General features: G+C 34.9%; 1 protein-coding gene and 1 pseudogene across 1 annotated transcript; one reads left to right on the top strand and one right to left on the bottom strand.

Annotated features, from left to right (window-relative positions):
* Positions 1-235: 235 nt before the first annotated feature.
* LOC145640431 (polygalacturonase At1g48100-like) lies at positions 236-4,601 on the top strand. Its single transcript, XM_081691732.1, has 8 exons — positions 236-551; positions 760-888; positions 1,072-1,239; positions 1,546-1,587; positions 1,810-2,017; positions 3,354-3,435; positions 3,770-3,878; positions 3,981-4,601. Exons 1-8 carry the CDS (start codon positions 282-284, stop codon positions 4,395-4,397), a joined length of 1,425 nt encoding a protein of 474 aa, XP_081547858.1. The 5' UTR covers positions 236-281; the 3' UTR covers positions 4,398-4,601.
* A 521-nt stretch (positions 4,602-5,122) lies between these two features.
* LOC145640361 (high affinity nitrate transporter 2.5-like) lies at positions 5,123-17,668 on the bottom strand (annotated as a pseudogene).
* Positions 17,669-20,838: the final 3,170 nt, after the last annotated feature.

Raw genomic sequence — 20,838 nt, 5'->3', positions numbered from 1 at the left:
ATGCATTTTGAGTATTATGTTTGGCACATACCAACAAAGGCAACTACCAACTCATAAGTTAAGATTAAAATAATGCTATTTTAGAACATAATATGGGGGCATAATCTACTTTAAGTTTCTGGAATTAAGAAATTAAGGAAGTTACTTTGTACTTACTTGGTACAGCATATATAAACTGTCCTCAACAATCTGTTGCTCCCCTGCCTCATCTTCTAACCAGTAAAATACATATAAAACTTCCGAAATCCTAAGCAAAAATTTATTGAAGGGAAGAATAAAAAATGAAGTGTAGCAAGTGCTTGTCCATACTCTACCTATTTTTCTTCTTAGCAAGTTTTCATGTCACATTTTTAGGTAGCTTGGTTGAGGCTAGGAAGAGCAGTGCTCTAAGTCATAAGAAACATAAACATGGCAAAGGGAAATCTGGACGTTATTGTCCAACTCCTGCTGCACCAACACCTCCTTCAGGTTCGACATACCCAACTATGTCAAATAACTTTAATGTCCTTTCTTTCGGTGCAAAAGGCAATGGAGCTACTGATGATACCAAGGTTTATTAATCAACTCTTCTTTGATTTTTTGTGTTTCATATTGTGCTATTCGCCTCAAATTGATTATGCTTCATATCATGTAGGGGATGTAGAGGCTAAGGTGGTTTTAGATAAGATCTGTTGATATCTTATGATATGCTCATATAGTTTTCTTGGTGTACATATACTCATATAGTAGCTAATTATATATATATATTTTAAATAACAGGCATTGCTAGAAGCATGGGAAGCTGCATGCAAAGTAGAAGGGGCAACAGTGGAAATTCCTTCAGGAAATAAGTTCTTAATTAAGCCAATAACCCTCCAAGGGCCTTGTATGCCACAACTTGTTCTTCAGGTCTGTCTTTCTTTACTATTGAGTAGTGAGTACTATGGTTTTGTTTTTCTTTCTTTGTTTCATAATTCTCTCAAGTAAAACTTATAGACGATTGTAGAAATAAAAAATATGCTCTATTAAACAATTTATATCACATATCTTATAATTATATTGCTGAAATTGTTGCAAATATGATGATAACAGATTGATGGAATGGTATTAGCTCCCCCAAAAGTAAGCTCCTGGCCAAAATCTGGTCTTTTTCAATGGATTAATTTTAAATGGGTGCAAAATTTCACCATCCAAGGCAGTGGAATTGTTGATGGTCAAGGTTCTGAGTGGTGGATGTCTTCCCAGTCCACTACAAATAAGGTTAGTTGAATGTAGCATGCATAGGCACATACATATTAACCTGTTATCCCAAAAAAAAAATCATGTATGTGATGTATCCCTTCAATAGAACACTGTACTATTCTTTTATGGTGTCACGATACATGTTTTTATATCACTACAACTGCTGTACTAACAAGTAATACTTTGAGATGGGGCTAGGTAATACTTCAAAATCATATTAAATAATTACAAATGCTTACAATATACTAAGTATCTGGTATAACGGATTAGGCTGATAAAATGACTAAAATCTATTTGAATGGTTTTTTTTTTTTTTTTTTGCAGAAGAGACATCAGCCTGCACGAGTTCCAAGTATGAAGCCATCAGTAAGCTGTCTTTCCTCTATATAACTAATCCTTTTGTTTTATTGTTAAGTTGGAAATTTTACACTATTTGCTCCATCTGTTTAGATTTAGTTATCCCATTATAAGTTCATAACTTCATATAAATATATTTGCATGACTATTAATTTTGGAGTCTAAATGGAGGTTATACTTTTCATTCCAATTAGGTGTGCTTCTTTAACAATTTTTTTTGCATGCATGCAGGCATTACGATTCTACTCCAGCAATGGCATAACAGTGCGTTATATTACAATAACGAACAGCCCACTGTGCCATCTGAAATTTGATAACTCTGTTGGTGTCCAGGTCCATAATGTTACCATTTCATCTCCAGAAGATAGTCCTAATACTGATGGCATTCATCTTCAGAACTGTAGGGATGTTGAAATACATCATTCCAGCATTGGCTGTGGTAAGTATAGACCTACATTTGTTTCTTAAAAGAATGTTGCAGTTTCATGTCTCAGTGGTTGTTTATAGTAAAACTTATATCACTGAAATTGGTCCTCTTAAATTTTGTTAAATACTCAGCATGTTGTCTTTGTTTATGTCTTCTTGAAGTTACACAAGACTAGTTCTTTTTTGATACTTTGATAAACTAAGTGATGCAATAACGTAATCTGCTCAAAGGTAATAAAATTAGGCCTTCTTTTGGTTCTATATAACCACCACATTTATGTTGGTATGTCCCAAAATAATAGATGATTCACTTATTAACAAACCTTAATGATTTATGCAATAAAATATGTTGATAAAGGACTACTGGTGACATGATAGGGATGCAAATGCTCACATAGAAAATAATTTCCCATGTATGTTTGCTGAGAAGCATTCTCCTTTTTATAGTTGTACCCTATTGACCTTTGACACAATTCACATAATTCATCTTGACCATATTAGATCATATAAATGTATAAGTAGTCTCTTTAAATAGATATAAATGATAAAAGTTGCACCGTATTCCTTATGTTGGTAAACAAAAGTCTTTATGGAAACATTATACCTTAGCATTTTACAAGTTACAACTGGCAAAGATTAAGAGTATAATTGATTGCTTTTTCAGGTTTCCCTAAAATTCATTTGAGACAACCTCGTTCAATATTAAAATGTGTCAGGTCTTTTGTCCTAGTTGTTTTAATGTTTTACTATATGGTACTTTTTGGCTGTCAAGGACTCAAGGCCCTAATTTATCTAGTCAAATCTATATTAAAATAAAATAATCAGTATAGAATAATGTATAATAAATTAATGTTGAGTATATCTGTATATATTATTCTTGTATATAGATTAAAAAAAAACAAAAAAACTTATTAGTACTTGAAAAGTGAAATTGACAAAGGCTCACTTCCTTTTTGTAATGGACCTAACTATGAAGTGAGTAATTTATAAGCTTCCACAGTTCCACTGAATACTCAACTTTCTTGGAAAACGGTTAACGGTTGCATAAAACGGTCACTTTTAACTAACTTTTAAAAAGTAGGCCCTGAAAAAGAAACCACCAACAGCTCCTGCTATTTGTGTACCTCCACTAACTTGGTAACTTCTGAAAAATTCCTGAGACTGAAATCTTTACATTAAACTGCTTTGCAATTTGCTAATTTAAGTATAATTTCCTGGTTTTGTAGGAAATTAATATTATAAAGTACTTGCTATTCTTATAGTAATGCTCATGTCATATATAGACCAGCTTTAACTATTTGAACTATTTGCTATTAAATATAAGATTAATGTTTACTGATTCTGTGCAGGAGATGACTGTGTATCTATTCAAACTGGTTGCTCTAACGTTCATTTACACCACATTACCTGCGGTCCTGGTCATGGTATAAGGTAACATTCTATAACTTTTAAGATGTATTATATACATTCTCCATCCGAAAATAAGTGTCACAATTTAACTTTTAAGATGTATTATATACATTCTCCATCCGAAAATAAGTGTCACAATTAACATCCTATCACGTTGTCCTTGCATTGTAATTAAGATAAGATTTGATTCCATATGAAGCTTTTTATTTTTGGATTGTTCTCATGCTCTTGCCATCATTCAACTGTCATTACTACAATAGGAAGTTAAGGATTTTTCTCCGAGCATCTGAAAAAATTCTATGCGAGTGAAGCTCTAAAATTACAACTTTTACCAAAAATCGTTTCTTGTTTGCAGTTTGGGAGGTTTAGGAAAAGATAGAAGCATCGCTTGTGTCTCAGATATTGTTGTAGAAGACATCATCATGCACAACACGTTATTTGGAGTGAGGATCAAGACATGGCCAGTAAGTGATAAACTGATAATTAAGATCTTTTGCAGTTCAAATTAACAAATAAACATGCTTCAATATGATCAATCATTTATATCTTGGTAAATTTATTCCCAGGGTGGTATTGGATCAGTGAAGAACGTATCATTTTCTGGCATACAAGTGAGTGATGTTAAGGTCCCTCTAATAATTGACCAATTCTATTGCGAAAACAATGTTCATTGCAAAAATCAAACTGGGGCAGTAGCAATTTCCGGTATCCAGTATAATAAAATAGTAGGGACTTACTCTGCTCAACCTATACATTTTGCTTGTAGCAATGATATTCCTTGCTCTGATGTTGATCTAATTGACATTCAACTAACGCCGTCACCAAGAAATCGAGGTCTTCTGCAAGCACTGTGTTTGAACTCTTATGGAAAAACAGCTGCTCCTTTAATTCCTCAGAGTATAGACTATTGCTTAAGGGATGGTCATAGGTTGGCTCGTATGGTGCAATCATCACATGAAAAGATTTGCCAATTAGGGTACTGAAGTGTAGTACTTTTTTCTTCATGTTTAACTTGTTTTCTACATGTAAATTTTCACATTTTTCTCCTTTTTCAGAGTAATGCTTATCTTAACTAAATTGACTTGTAAATGCAGAATAAACTTTTGCTGGTGTGTGCCCTGTTTTTTGTTTTTGCGCTGTAGCTAATCTCAAGTTAATAGTAAAAGAGACTAATGTTTCGTGTTGCCTTTATTATGTTTTACATTTTTAACTAGGATTTCATATTGTAGTGGTACTAGTACCAAAATCTTGATATTCTGTATCTTACTCTCCATAGGATCCCTTCTTCTTAAGACTTGATGTGCTCTAGGCCTATGACTGATTTAGGCATACAAAGATTTGATATGACGCAGATGTCTGTAACAAGTACAGAAGTACTTGTCAACATTCATTTGCTTCTTCCTCAGAGGCGAATCTACACTTTCTATGTGCACGAATTCTACATTTTATTGATCAATTGGCTAGGCACCATTGTGTACATTAAGTGCCTCCTTAGCTATACGCTACAGTCACAGTTTTCTGCAAATCCTTTTTTGTAAGAAAATTTGAAACCAATGATTAATGGCAAAAGATTGAATTATTTCTCGTATACATTTAACTCTTATTCTCAAAAAATTACAATGGATGGCATATATGTAACATACATTTCAGGAAAGGAAAGTACTAGGTGTGGTTGCAGTAGAAAATTGTGCTCCTAAGCTCGATCGTATTGCACGTTTAACCAATGAGAGAGCCAACAGGGCGCTACCTGCAGGCTGCAGCAGTCAGGATTTAGGCATGATCAGGTGTATTGCTCTCTTCTGTTGGTGCTGACTTTGCCTTAATGCTCCTTTCATTTTTGCTACCTTCTGCGAATTTCATGCTTCCCTCGTGAAGTCCAAGCTCCTGCTCCTTTGAATCCCATTCCCTTAAGTAGTATTCTTCTTCTGTAAAATTTGCTTTAGGACCGCAGAACAGACCTCCCCACTGTGGAAAGTATATGGAAGTTATGCCAAGGCTACATGCTATGATCATAATACCCATGTATGTTATTCCCTTTTCTGTAGTGAACTGTGATCCTCTGAAGAAGAGCACCTGAGTTATGAGTGCACCAACATTTCCACCAGCTCCGGTCATGCCAGAAACTACGCCCAAAGATCTGGGAAAAAAAAATTGATGAATGACAGAAGTTCAGATTTTAGAATATAAAGTGGTAATTAAGATAAGTCAGATTCTTGTACTTAGTACGGAGTAGACAAGTAGTAAATTGTTTTGTAGGGAGTAACATGAGAAATTAAAGAATTACCTTCTGGAAACAAAAGGAACAACCCCAAATGTAAGTCCTTCAGCTGCTTGAACAAACACAGAGAAGATAGTCATCACTGCTATCGATGCACCCAAAGTGCTGATCGATCCCAAAGATATACACAGTACACCACTTAGAGTCTGCACAATCCACCAGCTCCACAGTCTTCCCCTCATTCCAAACTTTTTTGCCATTATATCTGACATTCCACCACCTATAGGTCTGGAGAAGAGATTGACCATCCCAAAACTAGCCGCGATGATTCCTGAAATAGTGAGGTTTAGATTAAACCGGTCATAGAAATAGTATGCAATGATATTATTCACTGCTAGCTCCACCCCAAAACAGAATCCGTAGCCTAAAGCAGTGATCCAGCTCCTATATATAGTTGGTGATTCCATAATACAGAACCTTGGATGCTTTGTCTTTGTGCATATCACCAGACTTCTGCAGCTGGTTAAAATTTCCGTCTGGTAGGTCTTGGCCGAAAATCATAACTACAAATGCTGAGGACATCTGAAAGAGAGCAGGGATGAAAAATGCAATCCTCCAGGCTGCAAACGGTGTTGCATTCGTCTTAAGGATAATGCTATAAACAAGAGGCATAATGAATTGTGCAACACCACCTCCTAGGTTGCCCCACCCAGCTGCCTGTCCGTTGGCTTGCCCCACAACTCTTGGTGAGAACATGGAGCTCATCCAGTATTGAGTCGAGACAAAAGTGGCTAAAGCAAAGCCAGTGAAAAATCGCATAAGAAAGAAGCCTGAGGGTGAGTCTGCAACAGCAGATAGGTAAAATGCAGGTGCAGTAACAGGGTAAGTGTAGCAGAGGCTAGTCGAGGACCAACCAAATCACAGGCAGCACCCATTGCAACACGGGAAAATACTGCTCCAGACACTGATGCAACTCCTGCGTTACCAATGTCATTGGCCGTAAGGTTAAGGTTATCACGAATGATAGGAAGAAGGGGTGGTGCAGCGAAAGTGGATAAAAAGCAGGCAAAAAACTGCATCCAACATAGATGAAATGTGTTGATCTTAAGTTTTGATGATGACTCAAGGAACCTAAGCAAACCCATAAGGGCTTTAACTTTTGTCTATTAACTTTGATGTACTTGACAGGTTCTTATATGCAACGTAGTTCTAGAGTCAGAATGGAGCATGGAACAAGGTCTAAGGATGAGCTGTGGATGAGCATAGAAGACAATCAGAAGCCAAGTTCCTTGAGTGAGGAACTGAAGCTCCAGAGTCGAAGCTTCACTGTGTTCCAAGGAGTCTATTGTATCTTTATTATTTATTTTAGGCTCCTTCTTTATATGTTAAGTACATTGTTAATTGATAGGATTTAATTTCAGTTTATAAAGATTTTATTTTCCTTCTTTTAACAAGATTTAATTTTATTTCGGAAAATTATCTTTTAAGTAAAAATATCTTATTTATTAAAACATTTTCTGTTTTGATTTTATCCTAACAATTTGGAAAATCTGACTTGGTAAAACTATTTTTAAAACGGCTTTTTACTTGGTCAAGGAGGTTGAGAAAATAAAGGAACCACTTCCTTATTGTGTGCTTTAGCTTGCTGCCCAAGCATCCACGAACTGCACTTCCTTATTTCATGGAAGTTGTGGTGTAGTGGGAGTTAAGGCAAACGTAAGGTTTTCAACTGCTTTCCTCCTGTATAAATAGGATTAGTTTTCTGTTTTGAAAAGCACACTTGAGCATTACAATTCTTAGCTTTTCTAAAGAAGTCAAAAATCCACTTAAGTTCTTGAGTGTCTTTGTACTTAGCATCTTAGAAGTTTTATCTTGAGTTGTATTGGGGTAGAGTTTGGGTAAACTCTAGAGTGTGTAATTGCTTTGAGTGAAGCAAGGAGAAAGAGAGAGATTCGAGAGCTTAACTTATTGAGGGATCAGTTGAGGGCGAACTTAAGTTCGTTGAGGAACTTGAGTTTAGAGTCTTAATTTGTAATAGGTTGTTTGCCCTATTATTATTAAGAGTTGAGTTTAAAATCCCTTGTGGTCGTGGTTCAAAAGAATGTTCAACCGAAACAACAAGTCAAGGAACTTCACCAAGAAACCCTCTACTTCAAAAGCTGACTCTGGTTGTCACAAATGTGGATCTCTAGAACACTTTATTCATGAGTGTCCACTTTGGGATACAGAGAAAGGTAAAGGGAAGGCAAAGGAACAAGTTAAGAGCAACTATAACAAAACTCCTTTCAACAAAACAGACATTAGGAAGGCTATGATTGCTGCATGGGGAGATTCTGAAAGTGAGGATGAAGAGGAACAACCTGAAGAAGAAACAACTCATCTGTGTCTGATGGCCAAACGTGATGAAAAGGCTTACAATGATGAGCTTGCTAAAGAGGTATTCCTTGATCCAAATGTGCTTAAGACTTATACTAAAGATGCTCTCATTGATTTAGTGTTTGAATTGGAAGATGACTGGACTCACACTAGTATTTGTCTAGGTGAATGTCAAAGAGCTCTCAAAGTCTGCAAGGAACACAGTACGTGGATTGAGAATCAACGAACTGATGTTCAGAGTAGATTTTTTGAACTTTTTTGACAAGAATCTTCTCTTAAAAGAAATGAATGAGAAACTCAAGTTTGAAAATATCATGGTTAATGTAGAACTGACTCAATATAAACTTGCCAGTGTTGAAGTGTCTCCAAGTTCCTCCTCTGAATCTTTGCCTAAATTTAATGAGGATTTTGAAAAATTAAAATATAATCTTGACGAGTTAAGAATTGAAAAGGCAAAATTGGAGAAGGAACTAGAGCTTCGAAAAGAAAGTAGCATTAGTCAGTTTGGAATTCCTAAGTGGATTGAGAATGCTCAAACCAAAAGAACTGAAGGTCTAGGATTCATACGTTCTAAACATAAGGGCAAGAAAAAATATGTAGACCTGCCTAGTTATAAAGTATGTACCTTCTGTGGTAAAACTAGTCATCTTGTTGCTACCTGCAACAAGAAGGAACAGTTTGTTAGCAAGAATGTTAGGCAAGTTTGGGTAAAGAAATCTGATATTACTTCAACGTCCAAGGAACCCAAGGAAACCTGGGTTCCTGAATCTAACCAATAAGTTCTTTTGCAGGTCCTAGTGAGGGGGAACAACACGTGGTACCTCGACAGTGGTTGTTCAAAGCATATGACAGGAGATAAATCAAAGTTTCTCTCACTAGAGGCCTATCCAGGAGGAACTGTGACCTTTGGAGACAACAAAAAGGGTGAAGTAATTGCTAAAGGAAAAGTAGGAAGGTCCAGTTCTCATTTAATAGAAAATGTACTTTTGGTCGAGGGTTTGATGCACAATTTGCTGAGCATATCACAATTTTGTGATAAAGGAAACTCTGTAAGTTTTACCTCTGATTCATGCAACATCATTAATGATAAAACAGGAAGGGTTGTTCTTGAAGGAACTAGAAAAGGGAACACATACATTGTGGATCTAAATTCTGTTCCAAGGAACAACCTTACCTGCTTGAGTGTCATTAATGATGATCCTTTATTATGGCATAAACGTTTTGGACATGCTAGCTTCTCACTCATGGATAAACTTAGAGCAAGAAACTTGGTTATAGGGTTTCCCTCAGTCAAGTTCCTCATACAACATATCTGTGATGCATGTGTGAGAGGCAAGCAAGTCAGGTCTTCTTTCAAAAGCAAAAACATGGTCAGCACCACAAAGCCATTGGAGCTAATTCATATGGATTTGTGTGGTCCCATGCGTGTTCAAAGTAGAAGTGGAAAGAAATATGTTTTAGTTATTATTGATGATTTTTCTAGATTTACTTGGGTGATGTTTCTGTCTAGCAAAGATGAAACTTTTGATGAATTTGTGTCCTTTGCCAAAAGAGTACAAAAGTCAAGTGGAAATCAAATTATCCACATTCGATCAGATCATGGAACTGAGTTTGAGAATTCAAGATTCGATGACTTTTGCAAAGAAAATGGCATGGATCATAACTTTTCAGCCCCAAGAACTCCTCAACAGAATGGAGTTGTTGAAAGGAAGAACAGGACTCTAGAAGACATGGCAAGAACTATGCTCATAGCAAGTGGTCTTCCAAGGAACTTCTGGGCTGAAGCTATTAATACTGCATGTTATATTATTAACAGAGTTATGATGAGACCAATCATCAATAAGACTCCTTATGAACTGTTTAAGGGCAGGAAACCCAATATTTCTCACTTTCGAGCTTTTGGATGCAGGTGCTTTGTTCATAATAATGGAAAAAGGAACATAGGAAAATTTGATGAAAGAAGTGATGAAGCTGTGTTCCTTGGCTATGCATCAAATAGCAAAGCTTACAGAGTTTACAATAAAAATACATTGTGTGTAGAAGAAAGCATTCATGTGATATTTGATGAATCTAATATGTTTATGAATGTGCAGGAACAAGACAATAATGATTATGAAATTGGTATGATTAGAGACAGGGAAGAAGAGGAAGAATCCTCCAAGCAAACCAAGGAAGTAAGAGAGGAACCTGAGCAAGAACATCAAGAAAATGCTGAAGTTCCTAATCAAGAAACCCCGGAGGAACAAGATCATGGAGAATCTGGCAACGAGGAAAATGCAGAAGAAACTGAAGAAGAAGTGCCTCAAATAGGAGTTCCTGCCAGAAAATTTCAACCAAAGCCATTCAAATATCAAGGCTCTCATCCAACAGACCTTATTATAAGTGATATTGGTAGAGGAACTCAGACCAGATCACAGATGAGGAACTTCTGTGCCTTTCAAGCCTTCCTATCCATTATTGAGCCTAGAAATCATGATGAAGCACTAAAGGATGCTGACTGGATAATTGCCATGCAAGATGAACTCAATGAGTTCGAGAGGAACAAGGTCTGGCATCTTGAAGAGAAACCTAAACACAAAAAGGTTATAGGGCTCAAGTGGGTATTCAGGAACAAGCTGGATGAATATGGAACAATTGTAAGAAACAAGGCAAGACTTGTTGTGAAGGGCTATAATCAGCAAGAAGGTATTGACTTTGAAGAAACTTTTGCTCCTGCTGCTAGATTAGAAGCTATTAGAATGTTAATTGCTTTTGCCTCTTTTATGGGTTTCAAACTATATCAAATGGATGTTAAGTGTGCTTTCTTAAATGGTTTTCTTGAAGAAGAGGTGTTCGTGGAACAACCTCCAGGTTTTGAAAATCCCCAATTTCCTAATCATGTCTTTAAGCTTGATAAAGCTCTTTATGGGCTGAAACAAGCACTTAGAGCTTGGTATGAGAGGCTCTCTAAGTTCCTTCTTCAAAATGATTTTAAAAGAGGTAAAGTAGATAAAACTTTGTCTTTAAAATCTGAAGGAACTGACTTACTAGTTGTTCAAATATATGTTGATGATATTATTTTTGGAGCAATGACAGGGTAAAGTCGTATCCCCTAATAAAAAATAATTACCTAAATCACTAACTAAGGTAGATAGGGAAGTAGGGTCGATCTCCACAGGGAAACAAGTCTTTTTACTCCTAATTTATTATTATAATCTAAACTATTTAAGTAACCAATATTTAAAGTTGAATAAGAAACTAAACTACAAAGGATATGAGTAAGGAGAAAACAATATATAAAGGGATCTAGGGCATAGGTTCACCAATAAATAATACTCCAGGGTAAAACAGGGTAATCAATCATTGACATGGCATAAATAACATGATTAACAGGCTCTCGCAATATATTAATCAACATAGATCTAACAGGCTCTCGCAATTTACTAGATCTAAGTCCTTATTGAAAATAGCCTTTAATATCAAATTAACATCTGCTCGATTCATCAATTTAATATTGCTATACTTTTACAAGCCGCAATTGTAAAACATTAAAACAATCCAATAAGAAATTATCATGCAATACCAATAATCAATAATAGCCAATCATCAATGCATCAATTAACCAGATTGTAAAGGGCTCTCGCTACGTATTACAATCACACAATTAATTTACCGATATTAAATCTCATCTCTCGAATCTTGACTTAACCATTTATAAATTAAATTGCCTATTGAAGCTAGACCTAAACATTAATTCTCATCTCTCGATTCTTGAATCAATATTGTCAAACTCATGCATAAAAGATAGGCCTAATCTAGTCACAGAGCATTAAATCAATCAATAGGAAATTTATTAAGCATCAACAATCAACAACAATAAATTACCCCTTCATATTATTTATGGATCCCCACAAACCCTAGAAAGGAAACTACTCACACATAATTAAATATAAACTAAACAAAGCAAATAAATAAATCATGATGAAAGAATTAAAATAAATAAGATTAAAGTAATAGAAATCGTTACCAAAATAATCTGGAATTAATCAAAGAAATAAGAACAACGGTTTAGAGAGAGAGAGTTTAGAGAGAGAAGTCTAAGTAGAGAGAGAAAGACTAAGGAAGAAGATTAAGAGAAGAAGAAGAGTACCTAAAATCGTATTACGGAGGAGTATTTATACTCCGTACAAAAATCCTAAACTAAAACAAATTAAAACGACGCTAATCGTCTCCTAAATATACACGCGCCCGATCGGGCGAGGCACCGCCCGATCGGGCGCGCCTTTTTGACTCTAACACTAATCTCGCGCCCAGCCGGACGCGTCACCGGGCGCCAGACCAAGCTTCTCCCGCCCGGCCGGGCGCGCCTCCGGGCGCCAGCCTTTTTGGCCGGGCGGCTCATTTGGGCCAATATTTGGACTTCAATTGGGCTCCAATTCTTCGGGCCAATTTGGGTTTCCTCTTTGGGTCTTGAATACTCGGTCCAAATGCCCCGGTATCACCTATACCGAGCCCTTAATCACCGGTTCGATGGCTCTAACCGGCCCTGGGCTATAAAATCTGGTCGTGTTTCTCCAATGCTCGTGATTGCTCCAAAATATCTCGGGAAAATACTCCAAAAGCATAAATCCCTGCAAAAGTCAACCAAATCTACGAAAACACTGGAAAACACCAATTAGTAATAAAAGTGGCTCTAAAGAGCCAAAAACACTACTAATTATGACCGAGGGACGGGGGTAAAATACTATATAAAATAGACACATCAAGCAACTAACGAAAACTTGTGCAAGTACTTTGCTGAGCTAATGAGTGGTGAATTTGAGATGAGCATGATGGGGGAACTCAACTTCTTTCTTGGACTACAAATCAAACAAACGGAAAGAGGTATTGCAATTCACCAACAAAAATATGTCAAGGAACTACTGAAGAAATATAATCTTGACCAAGCAAAGACCAACCATACACCAATGGGAACAGGCACAAGGTTAGATGAAGATCTACAAGGAACTAGTGTAGATCAAACCAAATACAGAGGTATGATTGGATCCCTTTTATACTTAACTGCTAGCAGACCTGATATTGCATTTAGTGTTGGCTTATGTGCAAGGTTTCAATCTAATCCTAAGGAGTCACATCTTACAGCAGTAAAGAGGATCCTACGATATCTCAAAGGAACTGACCATCTTTGTCTCTTCTATCCTAGAAGTGATACTTTTGATTTAAAAGGTTTTGCAGATGCTGACTATGCAGGAGATCTGGTGAATAGGAAGAGTACTTCAGGAATGGTTCAGTTTCTCGGGCCATGCCTAGTTTCTTGGGGATCCAAGAAACAGAACACAACGGCCTTGTCAACTGCTGAAGCTGAATATGTGGCAGCTGCAGCCTGTTGTTCTCAAGTACTTTGGATAAAACAACAACTAAGAGATTATGGTATGAAGTATGATTGCATTCCTATTTATTGTGATAATACGAGTGCTATATGTATTTCAAAAGATCTAGTTCATCATTCTCGTGTGAATCATATTCACATAAGGCATCATTTTCTTAAGGATAATGTGGAAAAATGCTTAATTAAGTTAGATTTTTGTGATACTGAAAATCAAATTGCTGACATTCTTACTAAGCCTTTGAGCAGGGATAGATAAATTTGAAAAGATGCTTATGGAACTTGGTATGATACAATTGAGTTAAGAAGACTTCAACTTCCCCCAAGGTATAAGTCAATCATGCATGCATTATATGTATCTTGCACAATATGAATATGTGAAATCATAGTCCTGAGAATTAGAATGTATGACATTACATATGGGATTGTGGCTGTATAAGAAAGAAATCATTGTATTTAGCTTATCGATAATATTAACAAACTATGTTGATTTGTTCCAAGTTCCTCCAAAGTATTTCATAAGATTCCGTTTTTATCCTTTCTCTAATTAATTAGCTAAGTCAGTTAATTAATTTTATCTTCTTGAAAATCTTATCTTATATTCTGATTTGAATTATCCTTAAAATATCTATCTTTTTAAATTCAAATCCATCTGTTAAAATTCTTTATTCAAATACCCTAGAACCTTCGTATTTAATTCTAAGTCTCTGATCAAACAATTAATCTAGACTAACTTGTCAAATCATCTCAATCTGACCAAGTGAGAAGTATTTTTACCATATCCCTTCAATCGACACCTACCACATTAAATTCACCTTCTACACTATTCCACCGACCTATTTCAACTCTCAAAATTCACCACACTATAAAATGAAACCAAACCCTAACCACTGTTCCTCACCACCTTACTCCGTAAAATACACTCTCATCTTCAGTGATTCTTCTCCAATTCCCATGGAAATCTCACCAAAAATTCAAAAAGAATCGCCCATGGAAATTGAGACTGATACCTCAACTCAAGCCCCCATTGAAAACCCTCAAAACAAACCTATGGCTCGGAGTGATTCGAAAAAGAGGAAGTTAGCAGTTGAAGAAGAATTGGACTACGAGGAACTTGGTGAACCAATTCAGGGGGAAAAATCGAAATCTCCTGTTGTCAAGAGACTTGAAGCAAGCTCTGAACGTTTCATCGCTGGTTTCTGCATTAACCTAAAGTGGTGTGAGTCGTGTAAGTATTCTGAACTTCTTGATATACTTGAAGCTCAAAATTGGGTTAAGTTGTTTAGTGAATGTTATGACAATGTGATTGCTCATGCTCCGTTAAAAGAATTTTGTGCAAATTTTAGGAATGTGAATGGTGTGTGTACAAGTAGAGTTAAAAACAAGAAAATTAGTTTTGATGCTGATGATTTAGCTGCTGTGTTTGGAACTCCTAATGAGGGGTTTGATGAGTATTTTAAAGGAGAAACAGAATTAAAGGTTGAAGGTGTTCCTATTGAAAAAATTGTTGAATCAATTGGGGGTAAAGCTTCCAAAGTTCGAACCAACCATAATCTGTTTTCACCTATACAAAAGCTACTCTTTATTTTTGTTCACTTGGCCATAGTCCCTAAAAACCCAGCATAGACATGAGGCAAATCATCTTGATGCTGTCCTTATGTACTGCCTTGAAAACAAAATACAAATAAACTTTCCTTCCTTGATGATCCAACACCTCAGTCACTGCCTAGCCAACCATTTGAAGGTTGGATATGCAAATTTGCTAATTACCCTTCTTGAAAGTTGTGGTATCTCCATGACTAACTATGAAAGCCTCAAGCTTAAAACAAACCACTACGTGCAACCTAGAACTCTTGAAGCCAGAAACCTGACTGTTGTTGATGGAGTCACCCAATTTCTCACTAAATCTCTCCCTAAACCTAAGCAATATGAGAGCAGTGTGAAGAAATTAGAAGAAGAGGAGTTGGACAGATGGTTGGAGGAGGAAGAAAGTGAGGGAGAGGGAGAAAATAAAGAAAAAGAAGTGTTATTAGTGCCTGCAAAGAGCACTCCCAGTGCTGGAAAGAGGAAGAGTACAAGGTTAGCTTTTAGGCCAAAGGGGAAGGACAAGGCAAAATCCACTACTATAGTGGATTTGTGTGAAGAAAAGGGTTTGGGAGAAGAGAAAACTTTTGTTCAGGGGGAACAGGGCACATTTAAAGAAACCACAGTTCAAGCTGGTGAAGGAATGAGTTTGACTGGTCTTGGTTCTGTTAGCTCTACTTTGCAATTGAGATCTCTCAAGGATACAGTGCAAAGGCTTGTTGATGCTCAACCTGGTCTGGTTCAGAGGATTGAAGCATTAGAGAAGGTGGTAGGAGACCTGATGCATGCCTCCAAAGAACTCACCACCATCATGCAGCAGAGCACTTCAACCATATTACAAGGCCAAGCTGATCTTCTGAAGAAACTGGAGGATCTGGTCATTGAAGAAGTAGATGCAGGAGAAGAGCATCCACCATCTGCTCCAGAAGCCTAACTTTGTTTCTGTATGTCTGTCTTTGTTTATCTCTGAACTTGGTCTGGATTGAACTTTGTTTCATTTTGCTTCTTTTGGTCTGTAAACACTTAAAACAGGGTATTTTCTTTTGATTTTGATGTTCTGGAGGAACATCAGTTTGTTTTTATGGATGATGCTTGATTACTTTATGACTATTTGCATACTATTTCTGCCTATATGTGCTTTGTTCTTTGCTTTGGACAAAAACCATTATCATGGTGTTGTGCTTAGATATGTATCTTTGTGTGCATTAATTTTGATGAACGCCAAAAGGGGGAAAAGAAAGGCAAACTCAATTGTTGACAAGCTCTCCATCCATTTAAAATAGAAGGTATAACTATATCTTTCATTCAGTTCTTGGTTTAATTGTTGCTAGTTCATTTTCGTTTTAAAGTTTTTTTTCTTTTTCTGATTGTCTTTTAATTTTATTTTGTGAGTTTGCTTAGGTTTGTCATTCATCAAAAAGGGGGAATATTGTTGATCTTAAGTTTTGATGATGACTCAAGGAACCTAAGCAAACCCATAAGAGCTTTAACTTTTGTCTATTAGCTTTGATGTACTTGACAGGTCTTATATGCAACGAAGTTCTACAGTCAGAATGGAGCATGGAACAAGGTCTAAGGATGAGTTGTGGATGAGCATAGAAGACAATCAGAAGCCAAGTTCCTTGAGTGAGGAACTGAAGCTCCAGAGTCGAAGCTTCACTGTGTTCCAAGGAGTCTATTGTATCTTTATTATTTATTTTAGGCTCCTTGTATATATGTTAAGTACATTGTTAATTGATAGGATTTAATTTCAGTTTATAAAGATTTTATTTTCCTTCTTTTAACAAGATTTAATTTTATTTCGGAAAATTATCTTTTAAGTAAAAATATCTTATTTATTAAAAGATTTTCTGTTCAGATTTTATCCTAACATTTTGGAAAATCTGACTTGGTAAAACTATTTTTAAAACGGCTTTTTACTTAGTCAAGGAGGTTGAGAAAATAAAGGAACCACTTCCTTATTGTGTGCTTTAGCTTGCTGCCCAAGCATCCACGAACTGCACTTCCTTATTTCATGGAAGTTGTGGTGTAGTGGGAGTTAAGGCAAACGTAATGTTTTCAACTGCTTTCCTCCTGTATAAATAGGATTAGTTTTCTGTTTTGAAAAGCACACTTGAGCATTACAATTCTTAGCTTTTCTAAAGGAGTCAAAAATCCACTTAAGTTCTTGAGTGTCTTTGTACTTAGCATCTTAGAAGTTTTATCTTGAGTTGTATTGGGGTAGAGTTTGGGTAAACTCTAGAGTGTGTAATTGCTTTGAGTGAAGCAAGGAGAAAGAGAGAGATTCGAGAGCTTATTAACTAATTGAGGGATCAGTTGAGGGGGAACTTAAGTTCGTAGAGGAACTTGAGTTTAGAGTCTTAATTTGTAATAGGTTGTTTGCCCTATTATTATTAAGAGTTGAGTTTAAAATCCCTTGTGGTCGTGGTTTTTCTTCTTGATTAGGGCCAAGAAGTTTTCCACGTAAAATCTCTCTTGCACTTTAAAGTTTTTGTTTAAGTTTCTTTTAGAATTCCGCAAAAATTACCCTAATTCCTCCACAATACAATTCACCCCCCCTCTTGTATTGTTCATTCGAGTCAACAAAATGCGCGCATATGAGGCTTTGCCACTGAAAACAGTGGAAAAGTTGTAGACTTATTCTCTGAATCCACTGGCAGAGCGAACTTTTTTGGTTCAAACTCAACACTCAATGTGTTTATTGCTGCCATCACTCTCTTTTTTCAACACCAGCTCGTATTACTGATGTCAAGCTGTTGTATCAGACTCATAGATATTTGTAGTAGTATAAAGTGTTCGCGATACTAAGATTATATAGTGTCATTCTGCCAAGATGACAACTACCAAATAATTCTAGGACTCTCTTAATAGATGAAATGTATAGCTGTTCTAGTGGCTCTTTGTTCATTTGAAGGGAGAAGAATATTCAGTATTTCGCTGAGTATCAGTATTAATCATGAAGCGAATCCAGGATTCTTTCCTATTTTTATTTTATCATTGTACTTCAGAAATCAGCAGAATAAGTTATATTGGTTACATAGTATGTATATCCTGGTAATCTGGTTAGAATGATGATCTGTATGTGCTATTGTACAAGGTTAATTACGGTTATCGTACAGCCTAATTTCGGGTTGACTTTAATTTGGAGGGGTGATAATGTAGGATAATGTGGTGGGGGTTGACTTCGATTTATTGATAATGTTCATAAAATTTAAGAATACTCCAACTGATTGAATTTTGAATTATTGGGTTCAACGTATTTTTCCTTGTAGATATCCACTAATGAATACTTCTTCGTGTTTTCCAACATAACTTACTACGTAGTACTGTAATTAAATTGAAGAGAAACTATTACTTCATTATGTCATTAATATAATTTGACGCGATGCCTACATACTGATCTAATCTATAATACGTGAGTAATTAATAAGAAATGTAATACAATTATACAATAATTTATCGTGTAGTCATGAAAGATACATAGACGTGTTTGAGTAGTCTTGATTTGAATGTCATGTGCTGGTGGTTGAGAACCCGAATCCTGTGCTATCTAGCTAATTTAAGGTATCTTCCAGGAATCAAATTCATAATCATGGATGGATCAGCTCAACAAACCATGTTATTCCGTACTTATCACTACTCACGTTATTAGTAGACTTTCTTACTTTTGTGTTATGGGTTGAGTTGTGTGACTTGTACATATACATTCTTTTGCACTCAAATAAAACTCACATTTGTCTTTTAAGGAATTTAAATAAAAAGATGGCTATTTTTATGGTGGATAAAAATAATTGTGGAGTTTAATTGAATGTTTGATTGGTTCAAGATGAATCTAAAAAATCTTGTGGGTAAAAATACAATCTATAATCCTTAACATAAAACAAAAATAACATACTCCGGTTTTGTTTTTTTTTTTTTTAATTTTTTTTTTTATTTTTTTTAATTATTTTTATTGGCCTTGTTTGACAATTAGAGTTGGCTATTAGCAATTGAACGTGGTTAAATTAATTAGTTGTTTGACTTTAGGTTGTTTCAAAACTTCAAAAGATATTTGGTAAAATTATCTTTACTATAATTTTTGCAAAGTTTGATCGTATACGGTGAAACAAGAGCGATGAATAGTTACCATACTAGGTTAAGTCTCGTGCCATGCATGGTAATAATTAAACTTTATAACAAAAATTATAAAGAATGATGTTAATTTAACAATAATTTACCAAAAAAAATACTCGTATTTGTAACAAAGTAATAGTCTTTAATTAAGGATACTAGATGAAGCCCGTGCGATGCACGGTTTGTTTGAATTTTTAAAAATAATTTTTTTATACATATATTTATGTGCTAAAATTTGTTATATATTTAGATAAAATTTATAATATCAAAAGATAATATTTTATATTTAATTAATTTAAATTGGAAAATCTCATTCGCCAATTTTGCTTACGTGACATTTGAATTATTTAATTATAAAAGATTTTAATAATCTCCTATTTAATTGGTTACTACTAAAATTTATAATCTTACATGGCACACTAAGAAAATTAGATCCTGGCTCTCTAAAAACTTGGGAAAAAACTCCCCTTTATATATATACTAGTTTTGTGCCCCGTGCGATGCCCGGGTTGTTTATTGAATTATAAAATAAATTTTTAATCTTTATACGATTTGCTAGATTGTAAAGTATATTATTTTAGCCGATTAGTATATATTATAAAGGTATGTTTAACGCTTTGAACTATTTCCTTAGTCCGAAAATATTATGATACAAAAAATAATTTATTTGATAATTTTTAAGAATTATAATCTAATAATTTTTTAATAAAATTATGAATTTGTACATTTGAAATATTGGTATTTTATCGAAAATAAAACTAATTTAATCCTAAAATTCTATCCAAATAGAATTTTAAATTAACTTTTTTTTTAATCTTATGAGGTCTATTTAAATCTATCCAACGTGGCGCGACACTTGGCGAAAAGTTAGAATGCCAAGTGTCGCAGCCTCGTGACCTAGCTAAAAGTTTAGCTTTATATATTAGTTATATAATATATATATATATATATATATATATTAGATTGATGGTTAAAGTTGTGTCTCGACAAATGTGCAAATTCAACTATAACATATAAAAAAACGGAGGAGTATAATATAATAAAATAATTTTGTTGGGTTGTTCTTATATGCATAATTTTAAGATTTGTACAAAGTATGCTACCAAAATATTTTTTTTCTATTTTTAATTAAAATAAATTTTAAGTTGGAGGAAAAAAATTGATAATATTATAATAATCTTGGATAATGATATACGAAGTATTTCAATACCTTAATTTTAATATATGTTACTATATTTGTAACTAAAAGATTCCTAGTGTATAAAATATATGTTAAAAAATAATAATAACAAAAAATTTAATTGAGTATGATTGAATTAAATGTGTTGTCAAAATGGAAATAAGTATTATTGTAGGTTAAAAATTGGAAATGATTCAAATTTGGCAAAAAAAAAAAAAAAAAAAAATAAAGAAAGAAAAAAAATGGCGGGAAATTTTTTAATGACATCATAGGTTAATTGATGATTCGTGGAATAGAGAATGAGGGATAGATTAGGTGGTTAGAGTTCTCTTCCCGATTTCAAGAGATTTTGAGATCCATTCTCATCATTCTTTCTTGTTGCTCTCTAAACACCAAAAAAAAAAAAAATACTCTGTATTGTTCACTTCACCTTAATTTCAGTTCAGTTTAACTCATAATTTCCTTCTCTCGTAAAATATTCATTTCACCTCTTTTAGTTCAGTTTAATTCAATTCAGTTCCAACTTCCAATCAATTCAGTTTAATTCAGTTCCAATCAGTTCAATTTAGTTCAGTTCCAATCAGTTCA

The sequence above is a fragment of the Chenopodium album genome, chromosome 1 (genome assembly GCF_948465745.1).
Source record: "Chenopodium album chromosome 1, dcCheAlbu1.1, whole genome shotgun sequence".
Classification (NCBI taxonomy): domain Eukaryota; kingdom Viridiplantae; phylum Streptophyta; class Magnoliopsida; order Caryophyllales; family Amaranthaceae; genus Chenopodium; species Chenopodium album.
The sequence above is the reverse complement of the archived record's forward strand: the minus strand, read 5'-3'. Positions and strand labels throughout refer to the sequence as shown.

Excerpts from the sequence above, each read along its gene's own strand:
- LOC145640431 (XM_081691732.1), top strand. The coding sequence starts at position 282 with ATGAAGTGTAGCAAGTGCTTGTCCATACTCTACCTATTTTTCTTCTTA. Across the intron at positions 552-759 it reads GAGCTACTGATGATACCAAG|GCATTGCTAGAAGCATGGGA; the intron begins GTTTATTAATCA and ends TTTAAATAACAG. Across the intron at positions 3,879-3,980 it reads TGAGGATCAAGACATGGCCA|GGTGGTATTGGATCAGTGAA; the intron begins GTAAGTGATAAA and ends ATTTATTCCCAG.